General features: G+C 50.1%; 1 protein-coding gene across 2 annotated transcripts; it reads right to left on the bottom strand.

Moving 5' to 3' along the window:
• Positions 1–2,648: 2,648 nt before the first annotated feature.
• Positions 2,649–17,309, bottom strand: TMEM11 (transmembrane protein 11). Of its 2 annotated transcripts, XM_055306340.1 has the most exons (3): positions 17,175–17,309; positions 13,857–14,150; positions 2,649–3,453 (listed from the first exon to the last, which is right to left on the bottom strand). In XM_055306340.1, coding segments are annotated over exons 2-3 (519 nt in total). In that variant the 5' UTR covers positions 13,859–14,150; positions 17,175–17,309; the 3' UTR covers positions 2,649–2,936. The 2 variants fall into 2 exon arrangements, with proteins under 2 accessions (XP_055162315.1, XP_055162314.1); XM_055306339.1 differs by lacking the exon at positions 13,857–14,150 and having other exon boundaries at positions 17,175–17,271.
• Between the last annotated feature and the right edge of the window lie 2,427 nt (positions 17,310–19,736).

The following is a 19,736-nucleotide window of genomic DNA, read 5'->3' as shown; positions in this document are numbered from 1 at the left end:
TACCTCCAGCTGGCTGGCTGGCAGAGGCCAAGGCCCAGCTGCTCTTGAGGAGTTGGCAACGCCAGAGAGGTATTAAAGCTGCACTTGAACCACACATATGCTCTTTTTGGCCTCAGAAGTGAAGTTGAGGACTAAAAAGGGTCAGCAACTTGAGTGTTCTTTCAAGTCCATGCGGCCCCCATAGCATCTGGGGTGCCTCTGGAGTTGGGCGCATCTCCCTGGAGAGAGTGCTGCTTGGGTCAAGATGGAGCTTGCGGAGCCTTCCAGGTCCCTCCCTGAGGGCAAGACCCCCACCCACATGGTGTCCTGGCTAGGACCCTACTGTTGCTTTCACACAAGTGTTTGAATATGAACATCTGCCTCCAGGGCTAGTGGTGGTGCTGTGGTTCCAGTTTCTCTTTTCTGTCCTCACGGGTTTGTTTTCCCCTCTTTCATCCTTGGATGGGGGTAGGGTTGGCTGGGTTGTCCTGCCTGCAGATAAACGTTCAAAGGCACTTTCCTCTTTGCTCTTTAGGCCTCCTGGTGTTTCACTGGCCCCAGGGCAGAAGCAGGCACTTCGTGCCCAAACCAGAGTCAGGAAAGCACAACCAGACGAGTTTCCAGACAGCAGTGCTGCACATCTGTGCACTGCTGAGTGGCCACAGCTCGAGTGATTAGACGGAGCAGTGAGCGCACAGCGGCCTGGGCACACTGCCCGGCACCCAGCAGGCTCCAAGGAAGCAGTCTCCCTTCCCTTTTTCATTGGGGACGACAGCTACTGAACCAGATGTGAACACTTTGGAGGGAACTGATAGGCTAACAAGAGAGAGTAAGTGTTTACAGGGGTCTGCTCCTCTGCATTTCCTGATGAGCTTTTAGAGAGGCTCTTTGCTCTTCTCTGAAATTGGGGTGAGACACTGGGCAGCTCAAAGACTCGTGTAATTGGATTAATGGCATGATGCATTCATGGATGTGGGCACACGCAGGAGTCATGTGTACGTACACTTTGCAGAGAAGGGCCCAGCTGACCTGACCTTTGTTTCCCAGTTGGCAGTTAAGGCTGTTTCTTTAAGAGCACTGTGGCACATCACCAGGGAGCTATCCCACTCATCAGTGACGTGTGAGTCGGAAGGTGGCACAGAGAAGGGAAGGACTTCCAGGCGCAGGTGTGGTCCTGCTCCCCTTCCCAGCTGACTTGGGGCACTGCTCATGTAGAGGCCTGGAACATCAAATTCCTGCCCTGTGCTCCACAGCAGCCCTAAGGCCTCGCCTTGGCAGGGAACACGTAGCTGAGGTGCTATTTCAGAATCTGGGCTCGTCCACCTGACAAAAATCGCTTTGTTCAGTGCAGCTGGAGCCAGCCTGTTTGCACTTGGCTTCTATTCTGGTGAGGACTTCTCAGCTGACCTGACCGAGATGGCTACTGCTTATCCACTTCAAGCCACCTCCCCCTTGAAAGTCTGATTTACAGGCAGAGCACAGGGCTCCCTTTCCAAATCTGAGCCATTTATTACAAAAGCACCTTACCATTCCTGCCCAGCCAGCTTGGGAGCCAGCAGTCAGACACCCAAGGGTAGTGTGCACTGCACAGGCGACTCCAGGTGTTTGTCTAGGATCATTACCGATTTATCGTTGTTCCAGATGACCAGACTGCCATGTACACAGTAGTGTGCCCCAACACCATTTTGCCACCCAGCATTCAGCTGAGTGATTAGTATTTTTAGGCCCCTTGAAATTAAAGTTTTGCAAACTCATTGTGGACCATGGTCCATTTTGAAGTCTTTTAAAAGGTCTGCTGGATCTCCCCTTGTAATAAATGGATCGCCCCCGACCTCCTGAACGCCTTTCCATGTACCCCTTCATTATTCTCTGGTGTCAGATCTTCCCAACGAATCCTTTAAAATTAGGTGGCTTCTTAAAGATGGGCCCTTCAAAAGGAAGTGCCATGTAGTTCTTCAAGGAAGAATGAGAGCAGGTCTTAGGAAGGTTGCCGGTAAGACAGGGGACCTGACATCTTTGTGGAAGGGAAGGTTTTTCATTTATCTAACACCTTAGAGGGGATATGGAGGATGGTGTGTAACATGCCCTTTGCTATGAGGGAGGGGCTCAGGAGCTGGCTCCTGTGGAATGGGAGATCTGGGAGAGGCAGTGGGCTTGAACTCCAGGTCACATCAGGGACAGCTTCGAGGCTTTGAAAAAAATACAGATGTTCCACCTGTGTGTCCTAAATGAGAATCTTTGGACAGGAGGTCCCAGGCCTCCGCTCTACATGGACCCATGTGGAAACCCAGTGACCTCTAGGCCTCGTCACCTGATCCTACCATGTCCCCAACTAGCATTTAGCAGTGCTGGCCTTGAAAAGGAGGCTGGCATGAGCTGTGCGACTGCTCTGGAAGGGGTCTGGGCCCGCCTTGTTCAAAGGACTGTTCTTGCTGCGAATGGTGATCCCAGGTCGCAACAAGGAACAGGGCGGCACCCATGGTGCCCACGGCTACCACGTGCCAGCTACCACCTGGAGCTGACTGCAGCAGCTGTAGGCAGTAATGGAAAGAGAAGACACCTGAAGTTGAAATTCTCATAATTTTAATGGTCAATAGCTTCTGGTTGGCTCTGGATGGTACAGTTAAACGATATACTTAAAGACCTCCCCCCCCACCCCCACCCCGCAAGCGCATTCACACCCCCTCAGTAGCGTTGCCATCAACATTCCATTGCCTGGTCAGACTTCCACACCTCAGACCCCCTGTGGGTTATGGAAATCCACATCTTAGTGTAATGAGTTGAAAAACCCTTGGTACACCTGTGACCTGTGTTATTTTTTTAAAATAACAAATATTAAACCAAACACCTTCCCAGGCTCCGCTGCCTCACAGAGCAAAAAAATGTTACTGTGGCAATCTGAATACTCTTGTCTCTCCTGGGCTGGGCTGTTTGCTCCTCTCCCTGTCCTACTGAAATCATACGGCGTAGAGTTCGTAAATCTTCTTTACACAGTACACCAGGGCGGCCAGTGCTATCGTGTTGTGCAGTCTCTTTCTGTGCAAGTCGTCCTTCCGGACCAGCACCACCGGGGTAGAGGAAGTGAGTGTGTGCAGGGGCAGGCGGGACAGTTTATAGGCGTCGTACTCCACTTGGTACTTGCAGCAGGGGTCAAACTGCCAGGAGATCCCGTAGAGGGTGCAGCAGGCCAGGCTGAGCACGCCTGCGGGCAGGGAGATGTAGTGGGAGTAATCTAAGGGCAGCGCCAATGGGGTGAAGAGGCACGCGGTACCCGCTAGCACGGTGGTCTTGTGCAGGCAATTGCCCACAGTGATCCAGCGGGCTGTCTCATCACCGATGCGTGTGGGCTCGATCACGATGTACTTGTACTGGGCTTCCAGGGCCTGCTCCAGCTCATATTCAAACTGGTCTTGGGCATTCTCCCCATTGTAGATCTCATGCACAATGTAACAGTCTGTGGCCGACAAGCTCACCCTTGGGGGGTTGGGGGGATGGGAGGAGAAAGAGGAGACAGTTAGGCTGAGAAGCACTCACCGCACTTCTGTGCTGAGACCCTGGGGAGAAGTCCATGGCTGAAGTCTGGGGCCTCAGGCTCACCACAGAGTCTGAGTTCTTGAGGGCACCATGTCTCGCTTATGTTATCTTCCTTGGAACCCAATACACAAGGTGACTCAGTTAAAAAAAAATTTTTTTTCTGGAAGAGTAAAATACTGAAATGTAGAAAGACACAGGAAAAGGAGTACCCAGATCTCTAAGATGACTGCCTGCAAGGTGTACCAAACCTGGCGGTTAGCCCAAGGCAGTGGAGTGAAGTTTGCAAAGGAGCCCAGAGGAAAAATGTTTTGCCTGGCATCCTGTTAACACAGAGGCCTAAGGTCGGAAAATGAAACATGGTCTTGGTTAACCAGAGCAGGTGGAAGAGGAATCTTCGATGGAAACCAACCCATGGCTGGCTGTGCCAAACACTCTACCCTCTGCAAGGCTCAAAAGTAGTCATCCCTGGCCTGCAGAACACAAGACAGATAGGGTTGTCTTTTCCTTGGATGACAGAGAACAAAACTCCTCTGGCCACCATGAGAGGACAAGCTGCAGAAAACACCCGAGGCCAGCAGCCCCAAGAACACCAGCACACAACTTAGGAAAAGAAGCCCTCTGATTCAACTAGGAAAAGACAATGCCTCAAGAACAGGGACAATGGAATTTAGTATAAGAGGGACCTTAAGGGCCCCCAGAGGTTCCCACCCATACTGACCCTGTACCACCAGGACTCTCTGTATGGATTGCCAGGAAACGTTTCTCTCTCACACAAAAAAGAAACACTGTTCACAAAGACCCACTTCACGTGGCTGAGCTGATCCAACTCCTAGGACTAGGGATGGGTGACCTGACCCTCACCGGTGGAAGATCAATCTGGAGGCCAGAGACTCAGCTGCACATCAAGGCCAGCGAGTGAGCTGTGACCATGGGCCATGGGGACATTTTAGGTGGTTTCGGGATTCTATTTGAGGCCTCTTCAGTGCAAACTTTGCATCCAAAGCAGAATCTTTCCACACCCCTGATGGGCAAACCTAAATATAGACCTGTACACGCCTTGTCATTTCCATTTGGCTTGTTTCAGCCTGTCCAGATCCTTCTGAATTTCCATACCGTCATCCAACATATACCGTTTCTCCTAGTTTTGTGTTCTTAGTTCATCTGGTCAAAAGCCTTCATACCAGCCTCTGAGGGGGAACACCGCTAAACACACCTCTTGAAGCTGGATCAAGCCACTTAAGCCAACACACCAGGCAGCACAGAGCACCTTTCCCATGCCTCAGGGAAAAGTAGCCCCTTCCTTTCAGCGACCCCTGGTCTCTGGGCTGGTCAGACCACCACAACGGAGACCCCCCCCCTCCACCTGGCTCCTGGTGCTCACTGCTCCCCCCACCCCAGACCAACCCCCTCTAACTGGGGCTCTGGACTGGCATACTGAGCCATACAGCCATACAAAGGTGAAGGCAGCCCACGCACCTGAGCTCCGATCATCCAAGTAGCACAGCCCTAAGTGCTCAAGGACACGAGGCCCACGGGCCCCACACATCCCAGGCCTGCACACCAGGCAGAGTGAAGCCACGGGGAGCTGGGCTGAGTTTCTTTGTCATTGACTGCACACTTTAAGGACAAGTGAAGGCTTCTAAAACAAGGCCACCTCCAGAACCTCTAGGTCCTAGCCTGCCTTCAAAGATGAAATTACATGTAAAGTATGGTGAAAACTGGACTGTTGTGGGCACACTTCCAGGAGAAAGGACAGGTGATCAAAGAGTGAGACCACTGAGCACCACTGCCAGCTATCACTCACAGGCAGGATTCGGCACGATAAAAACTACTTTTAGACAACAAATAAGTAAACCTCAGAGGCAGAGTTTCACTGTCAGAAAAACAACTGGCCAATACTCTCCTGTGTTCACATCAGAAATGAAGTCACTGGTAATGGGCTGACTGTGCCCTCAAGTGCAGGGAGAGAAGCATCCTCCAGGAGGGCCTCCGTGCCCAGGTGGGAACTACTTGAGCAAAAGGCACTGCTGGCTGGGACCTGGGCAGAGGGAATTCTTTATCCTGAAAAAGTAACTGTAATTAAGCTGGGCTCTGAGACGCCTAATTAAATCACAGGCCTTAATTAAACGGTGTGCACGGGGGAGAAACTGTTCTCTGAGGGTCAGACAAGAAGACTCCTGAATATGGGACACTGCCAAAGCAGCTCTCTACAGCGTGCCAGTAGTTGGGGCTGCCTCTCCAGGATGAGTTAATGACCTGTTTCTGGAAGAATCCACCAGAAGTTGATGAAATAGGAAAAGGACGGTTTTCCCTTTCAAGGCTTTCATTTGGGTTTAATTCAGGGAGGGGAGATGGAGCTTGTTTCAGTTCTTCCAGGCAAGACTCAGCACTGTAGAAGCCACCTTTAGCAAAGAAGCAAACCTAAGAGGCACAGTCTCACGCTGACTAGATAAGTCACAGAACAAATGAAGTCACTGGTAATGGGCTGACAGCCCCCATGTGCACAGGGCCAAGAAGAGGACTCACTCCCAGACAGCTCAGACTTCCCATGTGCTCTCAAGCTGTGAAGAGGATGCACTCCCAAGTCAGTGTGTGTCCCACTGACTGGCAAAGTGAGGCTAGGGATGCCTTTCTGGCCCCAAAGTCCCTCTAGAACATTTAAAGCAAAACATGGGTGTCAAGGTTGGGATTACAGAATGTTCCTGCCCAAACCCAAAATCTACCTCAGTTTACAGTGCCTTCTCTGCCCAGCAGATTGTAGCCATCCTGAATGTTGTGAAAAAGTATGTTGAGGCCAATAAGAAAATGCCTGTTGAGGGCAGCCCTGGTGGCGCAGCGGTTTAGTGCTGCCTGCAGCCTGGGGTGTGATCCTGGAGACCTGGGATCGAGTCCCATGTCGGGCTCCCTGCATGGAGCCTGCTTCTCCCTCTGCCTGTGTCTCTGGCTCTCTCTCTGTGTGTCTCTCATGAATAAAGAACTAAAATCTTAAAAAAAAAAAGAAAAGAAAAGAAAAAGAAAATGCCCGTTGAAACTCTAGTGTCTGGAACAGAGTGTTCCATTCTGGAAACACAAAAGTGAGCAGATCCCACCCCCACCTCACCCATCCCCCTGCTGCCCTCCCTTCTGCAAACCCAGCTGGCCTCCATCCTAGGGGCAGGCATGGTGGGCAGGGGACTCTTCTGCTGCTTGTTGAGACAGATGAGTAGGTGTGTCCATAGGTCCCCTTCAAGCCTGACAGTGAGTGAGAGGCCAGTACCCTACAGGTTCCTGTCTCACTATTGTTGTCACATGTGCCCAGCATCAGGCCCAACAGTGCAGGAACAGTGAGTAAACACAGACAGTTGTTCACCCCCTGCTTTCTGGCTATGGGCAGCCACAAACAACACAGCTCAGACAAGTATGTGTAGACACAGGTGTGCTCATCCAATACATACACTCAACCTTGCCACAGCATGCCACAGCTGCCTGAAGTCCCAACAGCTTACTACCCAACAGCAGGTCACCCCACTCCCACCTGGTCACCATGAATCAGCCCCCATAGTGTAAAAACAAGAGCCACATTGAAATAACTTTCTAGGTGACTTCAAACAAGTCAACCTCTGAAGCCAGCCCAGTAGGTAGTGCCATACACACTGCCTTGACACTCATGAATTCTGCTCTTTTTAAAAAAAAAAAAAAAGTTTTTTTTTAAGATTTATTTATTCATTCATTCAGAGAGAGCGAAGAGAGAGGCAGAGACACAGGCGGAGGGAGAAGCAGGCTCCATGCAGGAAGCCCGATGCAGGACTCGATCCCGGGTCTCCAGGATCACACCCCAGGCTGCAGGCGGCGCTAAACCGCTGCGCCACCGGGGCTGCCCATGAATTCTGCTCTTAAAGCCAAACTGCTGTACCCAAATTCAGGAGAGACTGTCTCATTGGGAAAGGATGTAATCTGAAGTCTTGAGAAGTAGATTTCCAAGATTCTATATGCTACACATGGAAGGAGACACAAAAGTTCAAAACACACACACACACACACACACACACACACAACGCACACACCAGAGGCCCCATTTGTTGAGGCTCCCCTATCAAGCAATCAACATCTACTCCTTCTATCTGGGCTCTGACAGTTGAGGTGTGAGGTCTCTGCAAATATAGGTTTTAAAAGCTGCCTGAGGGCAGCCCGGGTGGCTCAGCGGTTTAGCGCTGCCTTCAGTCCAGGTCGTCATCCTGGAGACCCAGGATCAAGTCCCATGTTGGGCTTCCTGCATGGAGCCTGCTTCTCCGTCTGCCTGTGTCTCTGCCTCTCTCTCTGTGTCTCTCATGAATAAATAAATAAAATCTTAAAAAAAAAAAAAGCTGCCCGAAGGGACGCCTGGGTGGCTCAGTGGTTGAGTGTCGGCCTTCAGTTCAGGTGATCCAGGGTTCTGGGATGGAGTCCCGCATCAGGCTCCCCAGAGGGAGCCTGCTTCTCCATCTGCCTGTGTCTCTGCCGCTTTCTCGGTGTCTCTCATGAATAAATTAAATTAAATAAATTAATTAAATTAAATAAATAAATCAAATCAAATCAAATCAAATCTGCCTGGACCACTGGATCCAGTCTGCATGGTTGCCATGGGTTGTTACTTCAGAAACCTGGTGGCAAGTACTCCCAGAAGAGAGCTATGTCTGCCGCCACCCAACTACTCCAATGCCCACCCCCACGTGGCATGCATTTGCTTCCAGGTCACATGTAACTCAACTATGGAAGGAAACACCCAAGCCCTAACTAGAGCCATGGTACACAAATGCAGATCAAAAACAAAACAAAACGGGGGATCCCTGGGTGGCGCAGCGGTTTAGCGCCTGCCTTTGGCCCAGGGCGTGATCCTGGAGACCCGGGATCGAATCCCACGTCGGGCTCCCGGTGCATGGAGCCTGCTTCTCCCTCTGCCTATGTCTCTGCCTCTCTCTCTCTCTCTCTTTCTCTCTCTGTGACTATCATAAAAAAAAAAAATTAAAAAACAAAGCAAAACAAAAAGCTAATAGGAGTCCTAAGGACTCTTCAGAAACTGTATTTTTGCTTTTCACAGCAAGTGTGAAATGACCAGTAAGAAGAGTGCATAAAAAAGAGTTCATGTAGAACTGTCTGGTGGCTCAGTCAATTGAGCACCTGGCTCTTGGTTTCACCTCAGGTCGTGATCTCAGGGTCCTGGGATCAAGCGCCAAGTTGAGCGCTGCACTCAGGGCGGAGTCTGCTTGTCTCCCTCTCCCTCTGCTCCTCCCCACTACTTGGCATGCGCGTGGGGGTGTGCGTGTGCGCATGCTCTCTCTCTCTCTCAAACCAATCTTTTTTTTTTTTTTAAGTTCATGTAAAAAAAGAGAAAGAGCACTGATGGAAAAGTATCCAAGAAATAAAGTGAAGAAGACAAATACAGGACAGTGATCATATTATGGTATCTTTAGTGTACTTTTAAAAAGGTACACATTTTTACATGCACAGAACATTTCTGAAAATACAAAGACCTGAAAATTAGGACTATTGCTGGGGAGAAGAATGGAGTGGCTCCAGAAATAAAAGGGGTCTCTTTTACCAAATAACTTTTAAACCTTTTGAATTTAGCACGATCCATGGTACTTATGGACCCCTGTAGAGTCATGCTCTTAAACTCCCTCTGCCAGTGCTGAGATCAGTTTGCATGTTGAGCCCTTAACTAGCCTGTGGAGCAGAGCATCAAGGCATCTGAGCTGGAGGGGCTGCTGTGGATGCTGCCTCAGGATCATGGGCACTTGTGATTAGGGCTCTTGAATCAACCTCCCTTCCTCTACCTTCAACGAGAGCAGGCCTGAGACCTTCCCCTCTCCTCCTCTGTATCCACGCTGATGGTAGTCTGGAAACTGTCATCAGAACGCTGGCTTTCTGGTGAAAAGGTGGCCATAATGAAGAATCAACCTGCTGAACTCCATTCCCCGGATGTGGGTGCCCTCTGTGCACCTGACAGCCTGCCCAGCATGTAGCTGTGTGGTCCCCTGTATAGGGGACTGGGAAGCTGGTCTCAAAAGAATCTGAATTTTTTTTTTTAAGATTTTATTTATTCATTAGAGACACAGAGAGAAAGAGAGGCAGAGACACAGTCAGAGGGAGAAGCAGGCTCCATGCAGGAAGCCTGATGCAGGACTCGATCCCAGGATCACACTGAGCCAATGGCAGGCACTAAACCACTGAGCCACCCAGGGATCCTCAGGAATCTGAAATTGTAAAAGTGGTCTCAAACATGGGATCCCCAAGGTCTGGAGATACCTCCCAAAAGTCAGAGCGGCGCAAAAATGTTCCGAGCAGCACCGTATGGGGAGATGGATGAACCAGGCTGTTCCTCCACCAGAGGGGAAATGGAGGTACAGCTGAATCCCTCACTTGTAAGGTGGAGAAAACAGCTCCAGAACACACAGATGGACACCTCACATACACATTCAGTAGCACACAGAACCAAAGGATATGCTATACTTAGGAATGTTCTCCTGTGTGCTAACTATGAAGAAAAGCAAGGAAATGACAAGTCATGAGTGAGGGTGCCTGTGGGAACATGGGGCCAGGATAATGCTAGTTTCTACTTCAGCTAAGCAGGGAGCACATGGGTTTATTAACGGTCTTCAAATCATGGTGCAACACACAGAAAATGCACTGTCCCAACCAGGTAAGCGTACATTCAGTAGTGCGAGGTACCTTCACACTATCGTGCAACCCATCTCCAGAATGGCTTCACCTTGCAAAAACTCTGTCCCCAGTGCTTCTACTTTGTGTCTCTGTGAATCTGGCCACCTTAGGTACCACACATAAGTGACATCATACAGTATTTATCCTTTTGCAATTGGCTCACTCAACTTGACATGTTTACAGCATGAGTCAGAACTTCTCTTCTTTTTAAGGATGAATAAAGAATATTCCATCGTACGTCTATACACTTGTTCATCCATCGATCATGCTTGGGCTACTTCTGCCTTCTAGCTATTGGGACTAATGCTTCTGTGAAGATGGTATAAAATTATCGGCTCAAATTTCCGATTTCAATTCGTTTAGATATACATCTGTAAGTAGAATTGTTGGACCGTGTGGTAATTCTACTTTGACCTGTTTGAGGAGCCACCACATTATCTTCTACCACAGCTGGATCCCTTTACATTCCCACCAAAAAAGCACGAGGGTTTCAACCACTCCCTGTCCTCATAAATACTTATAATGGTCTGTTTTGAACAGCAGCCATCCTGACAGGTGTGAAGTGGCATCTCATTATGGTTTTGATGAGTACTTTTCAGGAACAGCTTTACTGAGACAAGTCCATGCCGGACAATTCACCCATCTGGAGTGTACCATTCAGGGGCTTAGCACCTTCACTACTTGTGCAACAAACACCACACAATCAATTTTGGAGTATTTCCATCACCCCAAAAAGAAATCCCATCGCTCCCCATTTCTCCTGACCCTCCCAGCCCCTGGCAAGCTGGAGCTTACTGACTCGATGGACTCACCTATTTTGGACATTCCATTAAATGAGATCACCTATTTTGGACATTCCATTAAATGAGATCATGTTGGGGCCTTTTGTGACTGGTTTCTTTCATTTAGTGTAATGTTTTCAAGGGTCAGACATATGGTAGCAAGTTTATAGCTTTTCACATGTCAGATATATTTTGATATATTTAACATACAATTTTTAAAAATCCAAAATAGAACATCTGGAGGGAAGTATTTAAGATGCTGTACACGAAGAAAGGTCAACAGTAGTTTTCTTTGGATGGTGGCCTAGCAGGGGACTAAAATTTTATTTTCCTTCATTCGTTTCTGTATTTTCCAAAGAAGAAAACAAATGAACATGTGCTTCTTTTATAATGGGAAAATTTTCAACTTTTTCATAAAAAGAAAACTCAACAGCCCTGGATCCCATGGGGTGATGAGACTACACAGCCGAGGTGAGCAGGAAGGAGCCCAACTGGCTCTAAAATGTCTCCAAGCTTGCGGAGAAGCCCACAATACCAGGGAATAAGCCCACCACTGCGAGTCTGGGCATAGACAGCATCTCATGGCTGAGATAGCCCGCTGGTCTCACACCCCAGCAGTCCTGCCAGTGAGTGGGAGGAAAAATCCATTTCCCTGTCCGCTCAAGCCAGCACTGGCCAAGGGGCCGTGCAAGCCACCATAACGTTCTGGTCATGGCAGAACCAGAAGAACCTAACCTAACTATAGCAGAGGCACCTGCTTTAGGCCCATTGCCTGGAGTGGGCCCTGGGCTCCCAGGCAGGCCAGGGTAAGAACTCCCATCTGAAATACCAAGGAGGTCAATTTGGAGCTCTGTGTTTTCACCATAGTACACCTAGCACTGGGCCTGACTGTGATACGTTAGCAACAGACATTAGTGGAAGCTCATCTGAAATGAGTGGCAGGAGAAAAACAATTATAGTAATTAAGAGAGCTGGTGGGTGAAAAATTAAACTAGGTCCATATGTCAGGTTGCTTTCCACCTAGTAAGCATGTGGCCACTTCATTACCTACGATATGTGAGGTGCTGGACTTTACCTCTACCCCCTCCCACCCGCCCCCGATCTAGGTGAACACACCTTTGGCTAATCAAAAATTGCTTCCTTGGGAAGCAAAGAAAGCAGTAGGATTCTACACTGTGGATGTAAAGGCCAATTAGGACAGAGGCGCGTAGCCCCAAATATTGAGGATGGTTCCAAAGAGGCCAAGGAACTTCCACAGGCACATGGCATTTTGCTCTGTTTCAGAGAAAGCCATATCCAGGAGAGCACACTTTCCTTCCGGGCACTCTGGTAAATGGGTAGCTCTGCTGTGGGGAAAAAGAACACAGCACACCACATGTGGGAGGTCAAGAGACCTGGATTCAAGTTCCCTCTCAGTTACTCGCTGGCTTTGTATCCAAGGACAAAAGACCTTGCTGCTCTAAGCCAGGTTGCCTCATGTCAAACAGGGCAAAGGCCCTGGCTCTTACCAAGTGCTGCAGTGAGGGTGGAATGGGGCCGGCTCTGCCAACCACAACAGCTGCAAAGTACCACCCCAGTGTAAGGGCCATGAGGCCGTGTATATATTAACTACAATTGTAAAGTAAAAAATCCAGTTCCTTGGGAGCAGGAGCCACCCTTCAAACACTCCACAGCCACCTGTGGCTCCTGGCTACCCTAATGGATACAGAACACCCAGCATGGATACAGAATGTTTTCATTATGGCGGAAAATCCAACTCAATAGCCCTGAGCTAAAGGACTCTTCCAACTCTACTAAGTGATGATTGGCTTTCCTAAGAACTCCATGGTCTGTAACACTGCTGCTGGCAACAGGGACAGAACATCGGTGGTGGCTGGGAGATGCCTGGGTGTTCACTCTGTGGAGTACCTCCTCCCTCCTCCCACTGCCCCTGCTCCCTGAGGCCCAGGACACAGAAGCCAAACTCAGGCCTGGCCTTGGCCTCCTCCTCCCCTCCCTGCATACAAGATCATCCTGCCCTTCAGAAAGTTGGGTATGAGCTGGAATGTGACCTAAAGGACTATACCACTGAGGCACAAGTTATTGTTGCTGGAATCTAGACTGCTCAAGTCAATCAAGGAAAATGGAAATTCATGCCTTAAGAGGATGAACTCCAGCAGATAATCTTAACTTGCAATATCCAATATCCGGGATCAGAACATCTGGCCCAAGCGTGCACGATTCCACCTTCTGGTAGCCAGCTGAGGAGAACCCACACACCTAGAGATGGGTATGGATGCTGTACCTGTGTGGCTCATCCAGACCAGGAGGAAAGAAACATTTTTACCACACAGTAGGGCCAGAAGGCAGTTTTCCAAGAGAGAGAAAAAATACCAAAAAACAAACAAACAAAAAACAACCCAGACCACTCAGTGTCCTCAACTCTAAAAGGAAAGGATCAGATCAGAATGAAGAGAATGTCACTCCTGGAATGTGAGCCACCTGCCTCCATGGCTTGTGGCCCATCTGTTCAGCTGGACTGGGAACTAAACCCTCCACCAGCCATCCAGGATCACATCTATACGATTCACATATTAAAGCAAAGCAAAGCTGTCAAAAAAACGGAGGTCCTGGGAAAGAAGGTACAGTACAGAATGATATAAATGTAATCCCATGGAACTGGCTGCCTAAAGCTTGGGCAGATGGCTGCACAAGCCAAGGAAGAGAAGGGCTACAAAAAGTGAGTTCCCCCTACAACCTGAGCGTTTAGTACAGTATGCCCGGCCCTCTGAACACCCCAGGCCTTTAAACGGCACTGCTGCCTTGCATCATGATCAGAATCAGATTGAGTACATCTTCATGTGATGAGAAAAACAGGAACTGAGAGCATGTGGCTATACTCACATTCCAACAATCACGGAGAACTCAGGGATGCTCAGAGGCCCTGAGGGAGTGAAGACAAGCAGCCCGAGTAGGACAGGCGGGACCGTCTGTGAGCTGGTCCAGGGTGGCACCCAAGTGGCAGAACACACAGATACCTGCACTGGGCCTTCCTAGATGGGCAAGTGTGTCTCAAAGACGCCGACAGGACAAGTGGCAATCTGTTTCGTGTGCTCGCTGCCAGTGTGCTGAATTTTGGACAAGAATTCAGGTTACAGCTCAGAGTCTGATGTTCTTCATTACAAACACTGTGGAGTCCTGGATTTAATGGAGTGGAGAGAAAAATCAACATGCAAGCAGCTAGCATTTTGCTATTTCCATCCCTTTCCTCTTTTAGTCTAGACCAGTGTTGTTGTATCAATAGAACTTTCTGCAGTGATGGAGGTGTTCTCTATCTGCCCTATCTAACATGGTAGCCCCAAGCCCCATGTGGCTACTGAGCACTTGAAAAGTGACTAGTGTGACTAAGGAGCTGAACTTTTTCATCTTATTAACTTTTATTTAATTAATTTTTTTAAGGTAATCTCTACACCCAATGTGGGCCTCAAACTCAAAACCCGAAGGTGAAGAGTGGCATACGCTACTGACTGAGCCAGCCAGGTGCCCCTGTTTTTAATTAATTTAAATTTAATTGCCACATGTGACTAGTAGCTCCTGAATGAACACAGTTCGAGACTCAAGAACCAGGTAAAGAATTCACACATTGTGTATTCTAAAGTGAACCACCATTAACACACAGTTGATGTCAGTAATTCCAGTGGACAGTCTGGCCCTGGGCAGGGCCTTTTAAACATGTCATGCTTCAGAGCTGGCAGCCACTGGCGAATCTGGAAAGTTTGCCCAGAGTGTTGCTCTGCTCCAGCCCCTGCCCCACACCAAGCAATGCGTCCTTCACTTTCAGGATAAAGCAGACTCCAGCTGGGTGTGTCAAGCAATTCTGGAAAGTGGTCTTACAATGTGAAGCTGAGATCTGAGTCAGCACAAATGTGACATGGAACAAACTCATCGCAGAGAGCCATAAACAGCCTATTTCAGTCGTAAGAGGCAATAACATGCTTGGGCTTCTTAATCTACCATGCTGGGCAATCAATTAATCCAGCCTGCCCCACCCGAACAGTCTTTCCACCCACTGAGCAGGAATGGAGGTGTGCCCAGAAGTTAGCTAGCTGGCCCAGCAGCGGGTTATGTTTCCAGCCCCTGCTCAGTGTGGGAGGATCTTAGGGGAACTGGGTTCAGACAAATGACTTCTCCAACAGAGCCTGGCTAGGGCCGTACAGCAAAGGCAAACAGAAGGGTTCCCCCCAGCCACACACCACCGTATCTGTAAGAAAAGAGAGGTGGTGCCACCCGAATCACAAAACCTGATGCCCCATTCCTGGCTGACATACAGCATCTGCATGTGTGAGCAGAGCTTTCAGTTCCAGGCCAAAGGTTGCAACCTGCACACTTAAGGAGACTAGGGAGGTAACTGCAATGAGTCAAGCTGTCAGGTGAGTAATGAACTAGAAAGCACTTGCCCTGACCAAAAAAAAGGGCAGCCACTACTGAACTTTTCAAGGAGAGTTTTATGTGAAATCTTTCAACTTACAAGTATTGTCAAGTAATTTAAATTATTTTTGAAAACTGAAGACTAACAGTCAAGGGTTGGATTCAGCCTACGGGCTGCTAGTTTGCAAACTCAGTTTTGAATTAATGCCAACCAAGGAGATAAAATCCCCAGTATCTGATTTCTTAGATCAATAAAAGCTTAACTTGTGCTGGTACAGCCCTTGTAGGATGTCCAGGGCAACCCCATTTGGCCCTTCCAGTTGTTTTTCTCCAGTAAGGAGAAACATCTTTCTCTCAGTTACTCTGGCTTTCCCAAACAGGTTAGTTCCTGTTACTAAAGGATTAATGTTCCCATTGAAGATCTTGAAAACGTTCGCCAGGTTTAAAGGTCATCTGGAAACTATCGAGGTCAGTTCTTTAACTTCTTCCTATAGTCTGATCTAAGAAATAGCAGATGGCAGTTGGAAAAACAAAAATATCTGCTTGCCATTCACTGCTTTTCCACGGAAGCGGAAATGCTGAACAGATAACATTGGATAACTCTGTGCTTAAGAATAAAATGCAAGCTGGCCTATCACAACTACCAAACAGGAAGAATCTTCTGAGCTGAGAAAACCATCTGCAAGCACCAGCAATGAATGTGATGAATTAAAAAAAAAAAAAAAAAGAAAGAAAGAAAGAAAGAAAGAAGAAAAGAAAAAAAAGAAAAGAATGAGGGTAGTTGAGAGAGAACTTTCCTATTTAATAAACCTCTCCAAAGAGACAAAAAAAAAAAAAAAAAAAAAAAAGCAAACACCAAACTTTCTTCCTGACCTCTGCTATACCAACCAGGCCGTAACAAAATGGACAGAGCAGCTGAATCCAGGTGACTTCCTCAATACACACCCTTCCCCAAATTTCTAGTACCTGGACAGCTTCCAGTGCCTTCTACTAGCTGAAACTGCTTTCCTGAAGCAAAAACTAAATTCAACACGAAACACAAAGACTATTTCAATCTCATCTTCTAGAAACCAGTTCTCTACATGGAGATCCACCTTGGAATAAACAAGCCCCTAGCTCATTCATTAGGGAAGGTCACTTTAAAGGACTTCCACGGCAGGGGCGCTTGCAGAGAACCCTCGAAAAGTCGCAGGAATCGAGGGTTCGCGGAAGCGGCCCGCCTTCGGCCCGGGAGGCGAAGCGGGGAAGGTTAAAGCTACCCTGAGAAATGTGCAGACCGCACTGCCCTTCCCGCAGCCGGCCCACTCGGTGGAGGCTTCCCTGTCTTCTCCCTCCCGGGAGCTACTCCTCACCGCGTCAGGGGTCGCAGCCGAGAAGGCCACGCTCTCTTGGCCCGGCGGGACAGGAGCTTCGGCCGCCGCTCGGCCGCGGGATGCTAGGCGGGTCCCCTGGGCCTGCGCGGGGCGCCGGGTCCTTCCCGCGTGGCCTGGGCCCGGCCCGGCCCTCGTACGGCCGCGGCCCACCTCGCCCGGCCCCGCCATCGTCACCTCCCCCGAGCCCTCCGAGGAGGCCGCTCCTCCGCGAGGAGCCAGAGCGGGCGCCGGCTCCCACCGAGATCCTGGATCAGCCGGAGCAGGGGCCCCGCGTGCCCCGCAGGGTCTGTGGAGGGCGGGTGGGCGAGCAGGGGAGCCCGGGGACGAAGGCAGGGACAGCGGCGCAGTCCCAGGAGGCCTCGCTTGCTTCCAGGCTCCTGAGCCACTCGCCCTGGGAGAGCAACAGGCCCCGAGATCTCACCTCTCTCGGGCGCTGCCGCCACTGCTGCCCGGGCCAAGACGCCTCCTTCCCCAAGCGGCCATCTTGGAGACACTCAGCTCGCAAATGTCTCGCGCCAAGGCGGCCTCGGGATAGTGGGCGGACGGAAGGGAAATGTAGTCCGGGCCTCAGCTCCGGACTGCCCGGGAAGTGGAAATCGAGCGCCTAGGAGACTACAATGTCCACAATGCACCGCGGAGCTCGGAAGCCCCACCTCTTTGAGGTCGCCTGGGAAATGTAGTCCTCAAACCGGGTTGAGTGGAGGGAGGCATCCTGGGAAGGGTCGTAGTCAGGGCACCTTTTTAGAAATTGAAATTCCCAGAGTTCGCAGCCTGGGGAGTCATAGGCGCTCACAGGCTTCTACTGCCTTGGGCTTCAAGAGCAAAGGCGCTGAAGGAGAGTGGAAAGAAAGTGCCTACAACTCCCAGAGCGCCGCGCGGGAGGCGGTCCGGCCGCTGCCTGCTGCAGTCGCCGAGGGGCGCCGCGCTTTCCGTGCGGCCGGCCCGCCGCTTCCCCGTGCTACCCTCGCTCGGCGCCCTCGCGCCCGGCCCGCGCCCGGGTCCCGCCGTCCGCGAAGGCGGCCCGACGCGCCCTTCACAGCCACCTCTGCCCACTGCGGTCACGAGGGGCCGGAGGCGCCACTGGCCTTTCTCCGAGGCACTCGCTACTCCCGCTGCGTTCCCCCCATTTCTCTGGACTCCAGGGATGCTTTGGGGACGAGACAGAGGCGGTCCCTTCCGCCACGAAAGCCCCCGCTTGCAGACCGTTGGAACTGAGAGTCTCCCAGCGCAGAAGAGAAAGAGCTACCACGTGGGATCATTGCTGTGAGAGAAACAGGCTTCTATCCAGGACAAGCCCATTTTAGACCGGGCCACTTCGGCCCTGATGTCTCCGCCACACATCCCACTCCTGTCTCCGTGCGGGGACCTGGACGTAATCTCCTATTTCGGTCTCTTTGAAGGTAGATGCTGGGCACCTCACCCCACCAGGCGGGCGCCCTGCCCCAGACCTGGCATTCCTCTGCCTGGACGCTGCTGGCTGGAGGCACGATGGACTCCCTAGGCGCTGCTCCCACGGACCTTTGGACTCTGGGGGTGGGAGGAGCCCTCCCAGCGTTGGAACTTGTAGTTCCCCTCCCGCTTTCCACAATGTTACAACACAGTAGTTCATTCCATAAATATTTGAGCAACTCTTTTATGTCAGAATCTGCTTCAGATTCAGAGAGAGAGGAAGAAGCACAATGCCTGCTTCAGCATCCAAGTCTGGCGGAAGTCAGTCGCCTGGGCAGGCAGAGGGCCGTCAGGCCTAGGTGGCACTGTAAGCAGTGAGGACTCCTCAGGAGGAGCTCCTTAACAGCTCACATTCTACAATAGACGTAACTGCTTGAAATCATCTCCCGGTCCCTCATTACCTATACGTAGCACAATCTAGAAGCCCCTCCCTAGTTTAGAGGTTGCCTTCCTCACCAGCTTCAACTGCCTCTCCTTCCTCCCTGGAACTCGCCAGGCTAGCGAATCCAGAGCAAATCTGTGCTTTCCCTAAAATGTCTTTCTCTCCCAGCCAACTATGCCTTAGATTTTAGGCCTGTCTGGTACCTCAGAAGTACCTGCTCAGGTCAAACAACCCTGCCTCACTTAGTGACCTCTGAAGAGTTACCGTGCTGCCTTGTCATTACCTACAGATAGGCCCGTTTTCTCTGGACCAGTGTAGTGACGAGGAGGGTTTCTAGAACAGCTGGGTTTGAAGCATGGCTCCATATCCTGGATCTAGGGCTGCTTCTATAACCTGTTTCTCTCTCCTTGTTTGTAAAGTGGAGGTGATAGTAGTACCTCTCCTCACAGGACTGCATTATGTTAGGTGATACATGTATGGAATTTATGCGTACGTATTACACAGGTAACAATAACAACCGATAGTGATATCACAACAAGCCCTGCTCAAACTACGTTAAGTGATTTAACTATTGATCTTCACAATAGCCCTGTGAAGCTGATGCTGTTTATCATCAACATTCTCATTGTGCAAATGAGGAAAGCGAGTCACAGAGGACCTGAGTGACTTTCCAAGGTCACCCTGCCGGTCAGGAATGGTGCAAGGAATTGAACCCAAGCTGTCTGGTTGCAGAGATTACACTATGCTGTGGTGCCTCTCCGGAGGAGCTCTGGAAACGCCATTGTCTTCATCAACAAGAACAGATCTCAGGCCAATGTCTACTGCACAGAGGAAATGCAAGTACTCAAATAGCTGTGCACCGAGGATGATCTTCCTATCTCTCCAGCTCTCGTACTAAACTTCTAGCAGCCCATCTGCTTCCAGTCTGCTGACTTAAGCTGAGAAACCACCTCCCCCCCACCACTCCCCACCACAGAATGTTGCCTCTTAATCACTCTTACTGCACACACATCTTCTGGAAGGTTCATAGGCAGGTTAGTTTGCTCAGCATGTAGTAACTGAGCACCCACCGAGGACACAATCAGAATGGTGGAAATTGGAATTCCTATGGCCTCCCACGCAGTGAAGCCTCCTGAAGAGACCCCTGAACTG

The sequence above is a fragment of the Nyctereutes procyonoides genome, unplaced genomic scaffold, assembly GCF_905146905.1.
Source record: "Nyctereutes procyonoides isolate TBG_1078 unplaced genomic scaffold, NYPRO_anot_genome, whole genome shotgun sequence".
Lineage (NCBI taxonomy): Eukaryota > Metazoa > Chordata > Mammalia > Carnivora > Canidae > Nyctereutes > Nyctereutes procyonoides.
This window is presented reverse-complemented; position numbering and strand designations above follow the sequence as displayed.

What these genes read in the sequence shown, in the direction of transcription:
- TMEM11 (XM_055306339.1), bottom strand. Translation starts at nt 17,236, where the DNA reads ATGGCCGCTTGGGGAAGGAGGCGTCTTGGCCCGGGCAGCAGTGGCGGC. An exon ending in GGCGGCAGCGCCCGAGAGAG is followed by an intron (nt 3,454 to 17,174) that starts GTGAGATCTCGG and finishes CAACCCCCCAAG; the next exon opens with GGTGAGCTTGTCGGCCACAG.